This window comes from Heliangelus exortis, chromosome 2 (genome assembly GCF_036169615.1).
Source record: "Heliangelus exortis chromosome 2, bHelExo1.hap1, whole genome shotgun sequence".
NCBI lineage: Eukaryota > Metazoa > Chordata > Aves > Apodiformes > Trochilidae > Heliangelus > Heliangelus exortis.
In genome coordinates, this window is record NC_092423.1 from 28,683,010 (window position 1) to 28,700,186 (window position 17,177).

At 35.2% G+C, this 17,177-nt stretch overlaps 1 protein-coding gene across 4 annotated transcripts in view; it reads right to left on the reverse strand.

Moving 5' to 3' along the window:
- Window positions 1–2,378: 2,378 nt before the first annotated feature.
- DGKB (diacylglycerol kinase beta) overlaps window positions 2,379–17,177 on the reverse strand; it is a 327,271-nt gene continuing 312,472 nt past the window's right edge. For 2 of the 4 annotated variants that reach the window (XM_071735359.1, XM_071735357.1), the window contains exons 24-26: window positions 15,109–15,229; window positions 13,285–13,345; window positions 2,379–4,426 (exon numbers count right to left, since the gene is read on the reverse strand). In XM_071735359.1, coding sequence (XP_071591460.1) covers window positions 4,319–4,426; window positions 13,285–13,345; window positions 15,109–15,229 — 290 coding nt within the window. In that variant the 3' untranslated portion in view covers window positions 2,379–4,318. The remainder of the gene's footprint in view (window positions 4,427–13,284; window positions 13,346–15,108; window positions 15,230–17,177) is intronic. The other 2 variants (XM_071735360.1, XM_071735358.1) reach the window with 1 other exon arrangement.

Consider the following 17,177-nt stretch of genomic DNA (forward strand, 5'->3'; position numbering starts at 1 on the left):
AGGTTGAGCAGACACCAGCAAATCTTGACAAACCCAAAGAAAGTTTGCACCATCAGTCACTGCTGCACACAGCACACTCTCAGAGCCTTGCAGGCCATGGATTTTAACCTTTTACTTTATATCTCATTAACAGATTCAGCTTCCAGATCTTGCCTATGTTTTATTTATTTTCCAGCTACAGTAAGGTTTTTACTCACCTCAGCAGGACCACAAGAAATTTCCTTCCTTATGGACAGAGGAGAGAAAACGAAATGCTTTCAGACCTGATGGAGCTAGACACAAGCAGCAATTACCTGACAAGAGCCTGACACATTTTTCACCACTCTTGCATAAAACATTGAACAGTTCCCAGGCCCACCTTACCTTTCTAAATTAGCAAAGGGCTCAGCTGTTCCTCTTCTTAGGCCTAGCTCCTCTCAGACAGGCTTTTTCCCCACAAAGGAAAGAAACCCTACTGACTCATTCAGCCCTAGATGTAAGGGGTCTCTAGATTTGTCTAATTAATTCATTTCCTTGGCACCTTAATGCTCATTAGCCCCAAGTGCCTTCACCTGACTTCACAGGCCTCACACCACCTTTTTTGTGGGCTGCCTTGGAGTGACCCACTCCCTTCATATGCTACCTTGAGCATCTGCTCTGCCATTCCTTAGCAGAGTTCTCAGATTTTTGATGCTTCCTTGTCTAAGATAATTATTCCTCACTGTTTTTTGGGTTTGTTTTTTAAGTTTTGTTGCTCTTCTCCCTAGTCATTTTTCCAGAGACATGGGGCACAGCACTCCTCTAAAGTAACTGCTTTCCAGAAAGCTTAAGTTGATTTACTATGCACCTCAAAATTAGAAGCCACAGAAGATAGATAGTTGGGTTGTTACATAACATCACTAGCACCCTAAGTCACTAATAAACACTGAATAGCTATAGTCACAGGGAATAATCATTAACCTAGAGATTAAAAAAAAAAAAAGAAAAAAAGGATTTTTCTTCCTTTCTACAATACTTACATCAAACCCACACTTTGACAGTTATTTCTTACACCGATATATTGAAACATGGTGAAGTCTGACTTTATGTGCTTAAATTATTTTGGACATTACTTAATCTTTGTTACAATTTAGGTGTAATACTACAGAGTTGATAATAGCGAGGACATGTTATAGAACATATACCTCAGAAACCAAGTGCTTCCTAGCTCATCAAAGTTCAAGCATATCAGAATGCTACCTGACACAGCATGCACATTATCTGTGCACACACCAATAGGATAAATCATAAGGTCTAACTCCCTAGCTTTATATAATTGTGATGATATGCATTTAAAATATCTTACAAGTACTGGAAAGAATAATTCTGTATTTGCCTCTGCAACAAATACTGCTTCCACCTCCTTTTCACAGGAACTCATGCGAAGTGAGTGTGATGCTAACCAATTTCAGAAGTTGAGATTTTTTCCTGAGATGTCATGTTCTTTCCTCAGCACATTGCCCAGCTGCAATGCTCTAGTAGAGAGATGAAAAATTTGCAAACTCACTGTCAGATATGATTCCTACATATTTGTAATTTCCATTTATATTGCAAATGTCATTAGCGAGGCCTTAAAGAATGCCTCATTGTAAACAGTGGCAGGTTTACAGTTACTACTATTCTATCAATGTAAGAATAGTGCCTCTATTGCAGCTGTATGAAGATACATGTGTATTTTCTTTGTTTGACTTCATACACCAATGTAAATTTTCATTATGTTAATTCTGAGCATACTAAAGTGAAAAAACTAACCCTCCCCCAATGTTCTTTTTTGTTAAATCAAGCACTTTCAAACTGTGTTTTAATATAAGATTTTCTCTTCATCAACATTTTCAAACTGTGCAGGGTTTTAACTATTAAAGACCATGCTAAGAAACAAAACAAGATTAATAGACAGAATGTCACTGCTGCAATAAGTGACAATGTAGTAAAATGACTGCTCTGTTATATTTTGATACAGTGAGAATTTGATATACTAACCAATGGTTCTGATGTACCTTTTAGAAGTCTAATCAAAATTTCATGTAATTGTGATTTCATGAACCTATCTATCCCTCTTTGAATGAAAAAATGTGTCATGAACAATTTGCTGTCACAGACTGGCACATTTAAAATTCATACATTATTAAATAATAGCATATTTATAATTTTATTTGTTTTCAGAGTTACAATGTTCATGAGATAATCATAGAGAGCACATAATATATTATTGTTAAACACATTTTTGCCACAAAAAGTTGAAAGCATTGGTAGAAAATCCTATGTCAAGTTATGTGAAAATATTTATCACCTGTAACCATAATTTCATAAAACCAATGTACACTTTATGTTGCATTATGTCAGCAAGTTCCTTCTTTATATGCAGATATGTTTTGCTCTACACTTATGTATGTTTGTTGCTAAGGAGTGCTTCATAGGCTTCTGTGTGTGTTTGCAGTGCACAGGAAAAATACTGGTTTACTCCAAAGTAACTATAATTGTCAACACCACTGGACCCAAGAATGGGGAATTACGAGATTTAATTTTAGTAAATAATTGCCCTCATATTTTTCAACTGAACATAACATTAATTGGTATTTACGTCCTAATGTTTATAGAACACAGACTGTATATTTCAAACACATAATCCTTACCCACTATATACTATTATTTCAGCGTCTATTATATAAATTAGGACTCTGTTGAATTGTTATACTGAGGAACAAATGATAGTAACTTTATTGAAATATATGCACAGTACCGTGCACACAGAATGATAAAATGTTGTTTTTTAATGGATGAATGAATCAACAGAAAAATATATTTAAGAAATCATTAACATTTAAAAGTTCAGATAAAAATGGGAAATCATGCATTTCAAGCAAAGTTTTTTGCCTTGTTTGTTTTTTGATGAAATCTCTGAGAACTTAAGACATGCAGAGCTGACAAGCAGCTCACTCTGAACAAAAAACAATGTTAAGACTGAACAAAAACTTTTGCTTGAGGTTGTTTATATGCAAGACTGAAAAAAGTTGCCATTCTTGGACTTCCCTTCAACATCAGACAGTTCTGTGTAAACCTCAGACAAATCCCTGTATTATGATTTCTAAGCTGTTAGGAAGTCTCTCAGAGGGCTGAGAAAGTCAAAACCTGAGCAACAGCCTCCCCAGAAAGAAACATTTTGGCAGCACACAACAAAACTGGAATAGATAATGGTTTTCCCTTTGCTTAACAGATTAATTTAGGGGATGAGTAAATTATGGATGGAATTAATAAAAAACAATGACAATAAAATTAGATACAAGTTGAATTTTCCAATATTTAGAATATGTGTCTGTGTCTATCAACTTCTGAAATAGATGAACAGTGAGCTTTTACTTGCAATTCATTTTATGGTTTTTTCTGACACCAATATCTGTCTGGACATTGCCAGTGTAATCAAAAGAACTGTAAATTTTCAGAAGTGAGTCTACTCCAGTGAGCTTGATTAATTATGCATTAACCCATTTCTCTGAAGCATCCTTCTGTAAGTCTTTGGTGGAAAATGCTCTTTATTAGGCATGAACTTTGGTTATTTGCGTGCATGTGCACTATAGTATCAGTCAATATGCAGAATGATTTAAAGTTTGCCATGTTACAGAGAAGTACTGTTCAGTAAAATAATTCTAGTGTTTGAACAAACAACACTGATGGCTAGTTTTGCAAGTAGTATCATCTTCCCTCTTAACACAATCTCCTTAGCCTTTTTTTGCTCAAACTTGCCTTGCTTTCCAATCTTACAAAAAAGTTACACAAGAATAATCATGATCATTTGAATATCTCACACATTGCTAGACATTTTCAGCAAGTACAGTTACTCACATACATTGAAGTTCTCAGAATAAGATAAAAGATTTTAATGCTTAGCTGCATAAAAATTCTCAGGGTAGAAAGGAAGGGTAAACTAAACGTACAGGTTAATGAGACCTGTATTAGAAAAAGCTGAAATGGAAACCAGAGAAAACCAAATTACCCATGACATTCTCTTCCCATATTCCATTGCAGAATTAGCCCATAGCTAGTAAATGGTTAGGCATGCAACAAAAAATATGCTGTATCACTTTTTGTAAACATCTGCTTTCGTCATGCAAAATGCCTACAAAACTGAGAATATTCTTTTCTCTAATAGCATAATTTACATCAGCTCATTTACGGAAACTGTTAAACCTAAATCCATGAAATTGCAAGTAGAAGATATTCTAAAATTCTTGAAAGATTTCCAGCATAAATATTCCAAAGCAAAACAAAGCTAATTGGTTTTCTAAAAACTAGACTAATAGGCTTATTCCTTGCTGTGGTTCCTTGTTCTTTTGATGATAGAGGAGAAAAGACCGGTTTTTGGAGGAGGTCCCATCAACATGGGGGCTTGGTTCTTGTGAGTAATTTTTATCTGGGGGAAGATAGAAAAAAAACAGAGTCATTCCTTGAGCTAGTTCAGTTCCAACTATCTGAGATACCTGAATTATCTTTATATGTGACTTGCAAACCTTCTTCATTTAATCAAAGATGAAAGGAAAATACCTGCATTTTTAAATGATCAATGTTGCATATGCAGTAATCCAATCTATGGCTCATTATTTTTTTTTCACAAGTATTTTCACATATACACACAATGGTATTACAAAAATCATATGCAATAAAATACATGCCAATATGTGATCTTCCCTTTTTCAGTGTGGGTTTTATTGCTTGCTTTTGAATATTCTGTGTATCTACAAGATGAATAAGAATTTAAAAGTTTGAAAGGACATACATGCTGACACCCCAGGCTGTTGCCTATTATTAAGATATAAGATATGTTCTTCTATGCTTTATTTATGCATCTAATCAAGCTGTACTGCTCTTAACAGGACACTGCATAACTTTGAAATAGCCTTATGAACAAAAGCCAAAAGCTAATACACAAAAAAGGTCAAAAAAGATGAACCAGAATTCTAATTTGTTAATTAATTGTTAATACAATGGACCCAATATTGAAAAGCCTACTTGAAACTCTTTGCAAGACTGCTTTAGAGCCACCCATTTTGATTTCTTTGATATAAAACTACGAATCACCTTAAATGAGACAACCTTAAAGTAGATTATGTCTGCAATTTTCTCTAATTCAAGTCTAAATTAGAGAAGACATTTTATGAATGTATGCTATGCTCAAAGCTAATTGAAAGCAATTATCAAAGTGGCATTTTGTCTGTGACTTTAAGATACATTGTAAGATAATAAATGATTCTCATTATGTAATAAAAAGGTCACATCTTGCCTTTGGGCTAGTGACGCTAAGAGTTTTTCAAAAGCAATCCGAGACATTTTCTTTAGTGAACTACGACTAATACAAGAACCATCACTTATTAAATATCAGTTGTCACCTGCATAGTACCCACATCAGAGCTGGGTATTTCTTTCAAAAAGAAACACCACCTCATTAAAAACTGGAAAAATATATCTCTTAAAGTGCATACCTGACATTTTCAAGTTAAAATGAATATCCTTCACTTATCATTCACCAATAGTAATGAAACAAAAAATGTGTGTCACGTGCAGGGGCTCATTAAAATATAGATCAGGACATTTCTTGGGGTGGAAATTTACTTCACAATATAAGGAGACAGAAACATCAAAAATTATCAAAAGAATGAGTGGGTTGGTTTAACTCTATTAGAGCCCTTACTTATCAAATGGTCATTTCCATGCCACCTTAATTCATTAGTGTAAAATTTCATACATGGTCAACATTGTTCATTAGTATCAGATTTAGCATACAGGATTTTTTTTTAAACCTAGACTAAGTTCATACAGACAATAATTCTCACTTTCAAAGACTGACATCAACTTATTTTCTCACAAGGAATTCTGCTTCAGGTACCACTTTGGAAGCCAGATGTGTGTTTGGGGTAAATTGGAGTTATTCCATTGATGTCATTTTATACCAGCTGATGGTTTGGCCCTGGAAAATCTCCTTAAGGACTTTTGTAATTTTCATATGCTTCATGAGGCACATTTTGGGGCCCAGGAATAGTGGTGACACCGACCTGATTATGAGGATAAATACCTGAAGTGATCCACTGCTTCTGTGAGTGAATTCTTTGAGAATCATAAAGTGTCAGCTTATTGAAAGCTTTGGCCAGTAGGAATGGCTGTAGAGGTTCCTTTCAGAGGTAAATCATAGTAATTCCATTTTAAAATGAATAAAAGAGCAAAGCTCAAAAGATGGCTTTTGGATGAAGAGGTGAGGTAATCCTGAGACCCCATACAGACTGCATTTTGGATTGCAGGTCTTCAGTGCTGCTGAGGATGCATGTAACTATGTATTGATAAAATGTTTATAATGTAATGTTCTTTTTTGGCTCAAGCCATCTGTTTCAGAGACCAAGACCTCTTCAGTATGTTGTGTTCTATCAGCAGAGATGAGCTAAGAGGCCTGAAATCAGCTAAGAGGCCTGAATGTAATTAACTGCTCACATGTATGGGGATGGAGTCCTATATGCATTTCCCCAAGACATATTTTCAGCTGTTATAAAGCAACACAATGCCAGTGTTTTAAGACATATTTTACATTCTAAAAAGGCAAAAATACACTGTAAACTCAAATTACATTTTATTATTAGTAGAGTATGTAAACATTACATTAGCTAATAACAATAACCATTGAAGCCAAGATTTTATCCCATGAATTCATGATCACAGAAATTTAAAGGACTGATATAGCTGGTAAACATGTTTAACAGAAAAATAATGCATTTGCAATTCCAAAACCAACTTCCCAGTATTAGAAACTGTATCCAATGATATACCTATTAGAAGGAACACCAGATTTAATTAAAAAAGAGCTTAATACTTAAAAGAAAAGTTGGTAATTGCTCCCTAGTTGTTGATAGCAAAGTTTCTGATAAAGAAGCAGCCTGAATTTGTGATAGCAAACATATTTATAAATGCATAAGACAGACATTTATTTGTTTCAGGAGCAGGACAGTTTCAAAATATGCCTTGAAGCCATATTAATAGAATGCATCCACTCAATGAAATTCAGTGAACATCAATAATTTTAGTGTGATAACTATATCTTTTAGATCAATGCATTTTGCTTTCATGTTCCTTTTTCTACAATATGTGCTGGTTACCTACACATTCCTGACTTCACAGAATGCCTAAAGGTTTACTCTTAACACAGAACACGGTGCTATAAATGCAGGTACTAACTATAATCCAATAGAAAACAAAACAGATAATCAGCTCCGCTTATAACATTTCAGTGAATGTTAAAGCAAGAAACCCTGCATTTTAAAGACAGAAGGTAAAAAATAACAGAAAAAAACCTTAAATTGGATCTCTTAGTTTACACTCACTTTACACCATTCTATTAGCAAGGTTTGGATGTTGGTAGTTTTGAAGGTATGAGAGTTTTCCCAAAGTCTAGATCATAGAATCATAGAATCAGCTGGGTTGGAAGGGACCTCAGAGATCATCAAGTCCAACCCTTGATCCACTACCGCTGCAGTTACCAGACCATGGCACTGAGTGCCACATCCAGTCTCTTTTTAAATATCTCCAGGGATGGAGAATCCACCACTTCCCGGGGCAGCCCATTCCAATGCTTGATCACCCTCTCAGTAAAGAAATTCTTTCTAATATCCAACCTAAACCTCCGCTGGCACAACTTGAGACCGTGCCCTCTTGTCTTACTGATGGTTGCCTGGGAAAAGAGACCAACCCCCCCCTGGCTACACCCTCCTTTCAGGGAGTTGTAGAGAGTGATGAGGTCTCCCCTGAGCCTCCTCTTCTCCAGGCTGAACAGCCCCAACTCCCTCAGCCTCACCTCACAGGACTTGTGCTGGATCCCTTCACCAGCCTGGTTGCCCTCCTTTGGACCTGCTCCAGGACCTCGATATCCTTCCTAAACTGAGGGGCCTGGAACTGGACACAGGACTTGAGGTGTGGCCTCACCAGTGCTGAGTACAGGGGAAGAATCCCTTCTCTGGACCTGTTGCCCACACTGTTCCTGATCCAGGCCAGGATGCCATTGGCCTTCTTGGCCACCTGGGCACACTGCTGGCAATATCCTGCTCCTTTTACAGCAAATGGAGGGATACAAAACCTTGGTAACACAGAACTACTAAATACTTTCATCTTCCCCTAGGTGATCATGAGCTGTGCTGGGTATCGTGGTACAAATCAGCCCTACAGAATGTAGGCAGTGCTAAATAAAATCAACCCGTGATTTACATTATGTGGCATTTTGGTCAAAAGCTCTTCAGATCTAGAACAGTTGTTTTAAATATAGCATTACGCAACACATCTTTTAAATAGATATCTTAACAATATTATTGTGCAAAGTGCAATCAAATCTAATCAGTTTGGCATTAATTAAGCTCTAATAATATACTCTAGTCTCTCTCCTAAGTAGTGTGATCCGTTTCCCCTTCACACAGGTAGATTGGAAAACATTCTGGTGTCATCATAATTTTTAAACATACTGAGAAAATGACAGAGCTGCAAAATTAAAATAAATGATTAATGGCATTTTTTTTTTCATGTTTTGTACTAATAGGTATCACTGAGGTTTTAAATTAATAGAGCTGTCAAGCTCAGGTTGTTACAGATCCAGTGCAGAACTAAAAATTGAAATTATGTATTCCACAGACACCTAAAGATGACACTTTGGAATATTTTAAATTTTAATTAGTAGGTGCAATTGTTTTTCTCCCCCTCCTCCCTGAGACCACTGCAAATTAATTGGCAATTAGTCACAACTAATTCTTTTTTTAACAATCTGAACTGGAAAGAAAGGTGCATTACATGTTAAAGTATTTGTCTGGGGTGCAGAAAGCAAACATGCAGTAAATTGCTTTGTCAATTACAAAAACCTCTGTTGTGAAATTAAAAAAAAAAAAAGAAAAGCATATGAAAACAAAACTATTTAATGTGTAGTGTTCCTGTGAGCACAAAAAACAACGACCAGCTGCAAAATAAAGTGTTAGAAAGTTAGAAAACCACTTTGGGCTTGAAACAGGAATGTATGGACATTGTTGCTGAAAGATGCAACAGCAAAAACTTTTTGTAGTGATTGATTTCAATTTATGGATTAACTATGTAATAAATGGCTATTATTCTACTAAAATCAGCCTAGGACCCAATTCCTCTTTAAAACAGCAGACAAAATGTTTAAATTTTCCAATTATAAACAACTGGTAAGAAAATAATACATTTGGTGACATGGAAAGAAGATACTTTACAGACAGTCTAAAGAGTCTAGAAAACATCTGCAGTTTCTTTGAGAAGCCATTTTAGAGCCACTAAAATGATCAGAGGGCTGGAGCATCTCCCCTATGAAGACAGGCTAAAGAAGTTATGGATGTTTTTCATCCTGGTGACCTTGGAGCAACCTTCCAATATCTGAAGAGGCCTACAAGAAAGGTGGGGTAGGGCTTTTTACTCAGCTATGGACTGAGAAGACAAGGGGAAATGGTTTCAAACTTGAAGAGGGGAGATTTAGGTTAGACACTAGGAAGAAATTCTTTAATTTGAGTGTTGTGAGACACTGGAACAGGTTGCCCAAGGAAGTTGTAGATAACCTTGAGCAGGGGCCTTGAGCAACCTGGTTTAGTGGAAGGTGTCCCTACCCATGCAGGGGGGCTGGAACTAGATGATTTTTAAGGTCCCTTCCAGCCCTTCCTGGCCATTCTATGAGCCCCTGATTCTTCATGTTATGGGGTGTTGCAGCCAATAATACTACATGAAAGAAAATCTTTGACTCACTTTTCTTGCCCTGGTTTATTGTGATTACTATAGAGAGGAGCCATTCATTAATTCAAAACATATTTTTAAGGTGCATTCAAATTATAATATTTTGAATATTAGTTCTAAGTTTTAATATTTAATGGCTTACTACATGTTTTCCTATCAGTAAATAGTATGTTTCAGAATATATCTGAAACTACATTTATGGCAATCCCCTAGGCAGGCTCTGACTATGGATTTTTTTGTTCATTTAGGCAATATTGTTGTTTTTTCTGTAGACATGTCTATCTTTTACTTCTAATCTAATGTTGTTAGCAGCTTGTCACTCAGATATGATGCCAACCAATTCAGGAATAGATGAAAGAACCAAAATCACAGTTATTGCTAATTAAGATGGAACATTCTTATGGATTCCAAACAATGCTAATAATTTATGTGGCTAAACTGAAAGATTACTTTTCTTAAAAAAAAATCCTGATGGCTAAAGCTAGAAGTTTATTGAATTAACTGGAGAGTCTTTGAAGTTTCATTACTATTAATGACCTGTTTGGAGATCAGGTGAAACCATAGATATCTTTCATGTTGCTATATTTGTCTGGTAGAGTTCTGATAGAATTTCCTCTTCAGCTAATCAGACAAGATATTTAACATAACGTTATCATCTTTCCTTCTCCCAAAGCCTCCTCTATAAAAAACAGTGAAAACAATACAATTTGATGTTCAGATTCTGCATCTTATTATAGCAGAGCAGAATGACTTTGTCAGACACTGCAGTCTGCCTGGGTTAAACTTACTGAATAATTTTTGATGACAGACCTCTAGACCAAGCCACTCACATTTTTTAGGATACACAGGACCTAGAAAAACACATTCCTGTTCTTGTCTAGGGATGCTAGCTGTCTGTGTGCAATAGAAGATGATGAAAGATATTTAAAGAAGCACAGGTCTATTTCTTTAATACTAAAACTGGTAGCATGAGTGAAAAATCATAGACCACAGCTTCTGAGGAATCTGGAGCCAACATCCACCTTTGTCATCATCTCAGGAAGATTTCCTAGCTAGTTGGCAGAGAACTTCAACGACAAACTGTAACATAGTTAGAACTAGTGGGGAGGGGAGAGGCTGGACCATACATATTTTTTCTTTTGTAAGACATAGAAAACAGAGCGGGGTATATGTAAAATAATGCAAGAAGCAATTGCTTCTTGCAATAAATACTATATAAATAATAAATAATAAATAATATAAATAAATATAAATAATAAATAATAAATACTAAGCTCCCCAGCAGAGAAAAAAAAAAATTCCTGAAAAATGGATAGCATAAAATAGTAATTTTATATCTAAATTCATAAGGATGCAGTAGCCTAGACAAATAGTTCAAATAGTTTCTCATAGGAAATAAATACTTTCAACAGTATGTTTTTTTTATCATAGAAACACAGAATCATAGAATGGCTAGGGATGGAAGGGATCTTAAATAACACCAAGATCCTACCCCCCTTCATGGGCAGGGACACCTCCCACTAGACCAGGCTGCACAAGGCCTCATCCAACCTGGCTTTAAACACTTCCAGGGAAGGGGCATCAATAACCTGTCTAGGCAACCTATTCCAGTGTGTTATTACCTTCATGGTGAAGAATGTTTTCCTAACATCTATCCTAAATCTACCCTCTTTCAGTTTAAAACCATAACCCCTTATCCTCTCACTATCCCCTCTTCTGAAAAGCCCCACCTCAGCTTTCTATTCCCTTAACAATACTATAGCAAAAAAGGATGGATACCACTGAAAAGTATATGCCAATTCTATGCTGTTTAAAATGGTATTTTAACAGCAATTATCAGTAATAATTTACTGTTTGCACAAGGCAGTAATTGAAATCTAAGAATCATCTCTTTTTCCAGGTTTGTCCTCAATTTTGAAGGCAGCTTCTGCTAGCATTATCAATCAGATAGTAGGGATTTTGAGCAGAGCAAGCAATCAAGACAAAAAAAAGTGCATGTTATTGCCAACATCCTTCCATAAATTCTCTTCTGTAATCTGGCAACAGAAAAATTACATGTCTTTTTCTTCAACAAGTAATCACTGGGTTCTATACTGTTGCTCTGCACTGTGCTGTAGCTCTAGAAGAGGTGAAGATAATGATATCTCTTAACTCCAAACGTTTCCTGGAATAAATCTCATAAAATCCCCACTGTTCTGCCTTCGCACAGGGTGTGTTCACATGGTTTTCCTCTTCTTGTAGCATTTGAGCTCTCAACATAGAGAATTAGAGTTCAGGCACTCTCCCTGCTGTTCAGCTGTAAACTATGATGTATCTGGGAGGCACAAAAAATCACAATCCTCTTATTTTATCCTAACCCATACAACATCAGCTTCCATACCTCTTAGCACCTTACTGAAGGTCCTCCCTTTTACTTTTTTGTGTAGTGTTTAATTTTACTACAGACATAAAGTTAATGAAAGTGATCCAGTACCCTGGTTTGGAGAATTCCCCCTATGTGCATTTCTTCCTTGTCACATTACTGTTTTGTCATACTTACAAGCTGCAAGGTTACAGCAATTCATGTACATAAATGTACTTAAAAACACGAGTCTTTAGAGAAACCAAGTTAGTAAAAAGGCATATTAGAACATGTTACTAAGTCTATGTTCAACAAAAAAGAGTTCAGTTTCTTCAACACCATCTCCAAATGCTCAGTTGCTATAATTTATCAGAGAGCCATACAAATGGAGTTTTTTGAGCTACACCATTCTTGTGTTGTCTGCAAACAGTTACTCAAAGAACATCCTCTGAGCAAGCTCCTATACTGTTCTATCCTGTCCTATCCTGTTCTATCATATCTGAATTGATGTTTACTGCCACGTGTCAGCACTGAAGCAAGAGACTAAATAAATTCCTTAATTTCTCCTTTAAACTGTAAGAATTTTGACAATATTACTTCTATTGTATCATTCATTCAGTACATTCAAGACTCCAGCTTCCAAGAAATTGTCCTTGATAAGAACTCTCACAAACACAATGGAGATCTTCCTCAATACTTGAAGAATGATTTGTTACTTTATACACTCTAACATCAAAACTAACTTTGGTTCTTCCTCAGCAATAGAGACCATAGATCTGATACATCATCATAAATAAATTATCACACTGGGAAAAGGTACACTGGGACTGCATCCTTTAAGTATTTTCCAAACCACTGAAATAAATGCCTTTTTGTTCCATCCTAAACTGAAGGACAAAATCTAGAATGATAAATTGAAAATGCAGTTAACGTTGAGCTCTGCAAGTGTGTGAAGATGTTACCTAAGGAAAATGAATTAATGTGAAAGACACTGGTTGCCTTTTAAAATGAAAGATGCTGTTCCTATCATTGAAGAAGTCGAAGTATATAAGTCAGTTAATGTTTCTTGCTACTGCAATTTTGGTTATTCATTAAAAAGGTTCCTAAACTTGTCATTCAGCTCTCTTCCCAGAGTATCCCAGTATCCCCAGTATTTTCAGTATCCTTACCGTGCAAGGAGTTTGCATCCAAGGTTCTCCATCTATCTGCATAGGCAGAGACTTGCTGGTCCTAAAGTGATATATTTCATAGTATAAATAAAAGTAACTAGACAAAATTGATAAATATATTTATTAATCAGAGAATATGTGACAGCACACACATGTAATCCTGATTTACCCCTAAACTTCTATGCAATCTCCAGTATGACACAACCTGTTTACAAAAGTAACCTACTCACTTAGTAGGCTTAGTTTTACTTTCAACACACAAAGCCAAAACATTGCAAACATTCACACATCTTGCTGGTAATACACAACTCGCTCATGGGATAATAATCTGTAATTTGTGAAAACTCAAGAACTTCAGGAATAAGCCTTAATGATGGAAAAGATAAAGGTAACTACTATTTTTATAGTTAAGTCTGGCTATTAGAAAGGAAATTTACCATCACTATTTATTAGCACCGTAAAAGAAGTATTTACACTTGCATCTAACTATGTGTTTGACAGCATTTTGATAACATGGAAGTTACAATATATTCAGAGGCTTTAACATACCATGTTGTAAATTTAAATTATTAGTGAAAGGGTACTGATTTTAACATAAAGCTACAATCAGTACGTCCTGTCTAGTTTTGGATACCACCTTAAGAAAAGTAGAGACAAATGCGAAAATAAAACAAAAAAAAGGATGATCCTTTTGGGTCATTTCCAGCCCTGTATTTCTGCATTACAATAGTATGCATACAAGACTACAAGAAATAACATGGAGCAGATAAATTTAATAATAGAAAAAGGAGCCAACTGGGCACTTGTGTTGGTCAGCAGAAATTCTGCCTTGGGCACTACTTGAAAATGACTAAGAGTTAATGGCATTATCCAATGTCATCTGGAGCCATAAACAGATGAAAGGAATAATGTTCAATGACCTCTCACTTTATAGGTTTGGAAGACTTCTGAGTCTTTTGCAGACCCGGTACTGCTGACGTGGGATTATAAAAATTCTTAGTACCCAGAGAAGGTTGAAAGGCCTCTGTGTTCTTATTTCTCTGCCTCACCCACTCGAGAAAGTACTTTTGAAGTCAAAATCACCCAGTCCTTGAGGCCGGTCTCAAAAATATGACAGGTGCTTTCACCAATTGTACTTATTTGCTTAAAGTTTTTCTTGCTGTTCTCCTTTTAGGCTTTTGGGGCTTATAATTGCATCACATGATTTTATTAAGATTTTGGAAAATTCTTCCTGTGAAATTCTTCACTGAAGTAAAGTTGAGCATCTCTCTCTTTTCCAGTCATTACATAATCCAAAAGTCATACTAATTATTTTCTCCCTCTGTCCTAGCCCAAGTTTGCCCTATTGTGTATTTTCTGGTCACTTCTAGCATAGTAAATGATAAAGCCCAACTAAATTAGCTCCACCATTAGCAGCTTATATATTCTAATGTATCTATTAATACTGACTTGTCAGTGTTGAGTAAATAACAAATAAATTAAAACCAGTTTACTTTGACTTCTGTAGACTACTTTGACTTTTTCCTCAAAATTCCACAGAGGTTTTATCAATAAAACTTATGATGTTCATGCCTCCTGCTCCAACTGGTTAACAATATTGCTTCACAGGATGAAATGACAACTGACTACAATGTGTGAAGATTGAGTGTAAATGCCCTTTTTCGAGTTTTTTTGACACATTAAAAGAAAATGTATTTCATATAAAAAATATTTTCAAAAGAAATAAATACACTATATATGACTCTTAAACTACCAAAGAACTTAAACATATAAAAGTTTGCTGTTTAATTACAACAGAGCAGTACAAATTCAAGGTGCCAATACCTGATGACAACAGATGAGCACTGTGCAAGCCGCCTTCCAGCACTTTTCAGACCTGTGTATATCTGTCCCATCTCCATGGCTCCTTCCAGACCAACTACTTCCATAAGCTGATCACTCAGATCTGCAAAAGTAAAAAAAAAAATGTTTTATGTATACAGAATTTACAGTGGCCATCCTGATTAGCAAGAATTGCAGAATATCAGATAATAATAAAAGATGTAGAGAACAGAACGGGCAAAAATTATGATTCTTAAAAATTTATTTCAGCTAGACACATCTGGACTTATTGTCACACCATTCTAAAATGTCCTGACCAAATTTATTCTAAAAGACAGCAATACGTACTACCCAAATAATCTTAGTATATGAGAAAACAGGAGAGACTCCTTTGTTTAAGTTACCTGACACTCACAGAATGAGTTTTAAAATGTATGCAGAGCATTGTTTCAAGAGATATGCAAAATCTGGTAAGGGAAAAGTTAGACCCTCTAGACCCTACTGGATTTTCTTTTATATAATTCTTCCCAGACAATGTGTACAACTCTAATTTAGCCTTTGTATGCATGCAGTATTAGCATCTTTAATTAAGAGACCACTTATTTTTTGCATTGGATCTTTGTCTCAATTAGTGCACTAAGTCAATGCAAAAAAAGAGGCAGAAAAAAATATTCATGTAGCTTTCCTGAACTTTGTTTTACTTCTTTGCATCCAATTATATGTTTTTGTTTCACATTGAACCTGGATTACATAGTTTTTTTGGCACTTAATTTCTACAAATATTTAAACAAATAACATCTTTACAAAATAAATACTAGTTTGCTTGACTTAAAGCAGCAAAAACAAATTCTGCCTAGAATTTCAGATACAGAGATACAACCAGAAACCTCACCATTGAGATAGCAGTCTGGTTTGAGAAGCAACCTAGCAAGACAAAGAAATATTACACAGAATCAACTAAGGTGTTTTGTATGAAAGATTTTCTATGCTCATGTTTAAATACATGGTGCCAAGACCAGATGGACAAGGAAAGGACCATTTTTTTAGCTGTATATTATGTGTGTTTTATAGATTAGATGTTAATAGACTTGTTTTCAAAAAGTACAGTATTCAGTGAAGCAAAAAAATGAAGTAAAATGTTAGCATCTATCATCACACTGATAAAACAAAACCGAGCACATTACTCTTTGTATCTTCTAAACCCTTCAACCTTTAATGAAGGTAGAATGTCATGCCAATTATCATATCTATCAGACTAGCCCAAAGTTCCAAAGAAAGTCTTTTCTGTTCACTTCTTTGGGCTTTGCATGAAGATAATTAACTGAAAGAAGTACTGTGATGGGGGGAGTAAACAAAAGTCGTAAAAGCAAAATAGGATTTATAGTCTGGATTATACTTCTTCAGACCAGAAAATGTGATACTATGCAAAGCCTTAATTTTCTTTCTTACATTTATTTAATATTCTTTGCTATTTTCATTTTCTCATCACAGTAAAAACAGTTCCCTGTATCACTGACGTAAATATAAACCCTAATATTTCCTTTTAAACAAAACCACTAAGATGGGCAAGAAATTAAAATATACAATATGATTAATTTTAACTCTACATTTTTATAGCTTGCATTTCTGTAATGCATGTAACCCTAATTTTATATGTTTGGCTTTCTCATGAATTGTTTTTATCTTAAAATGTTTTCCGTAAGTCACTTTTAAATTTAACTCAGATTTAAACAAATTCTGCCTTTCTTTATAGCCATGGGAATTTACATGGGAAAAAGTCCTACTCATTTGCAAAATCTGTTATAAAATAAAAACACACAGAACTTTATATATGCACCAAATCATTAAATTGTTTCCAGCCAAAGACAACATAAAATTCCTATTCACTGGATTATTATGAAATTATTATTTTTTAAACCAGAGAATAATTAAGAACAGATTTTTATTACTGACAGCTCAGGCAACATATGCAAGATTCAGAATAGTGACATTTGCAGTGATATAAATTTGATGCATCATTTTTCAGTAGCTTTGAGATTAGTGCCAGTAACAGCAGGTAACAAAGGGCCAAA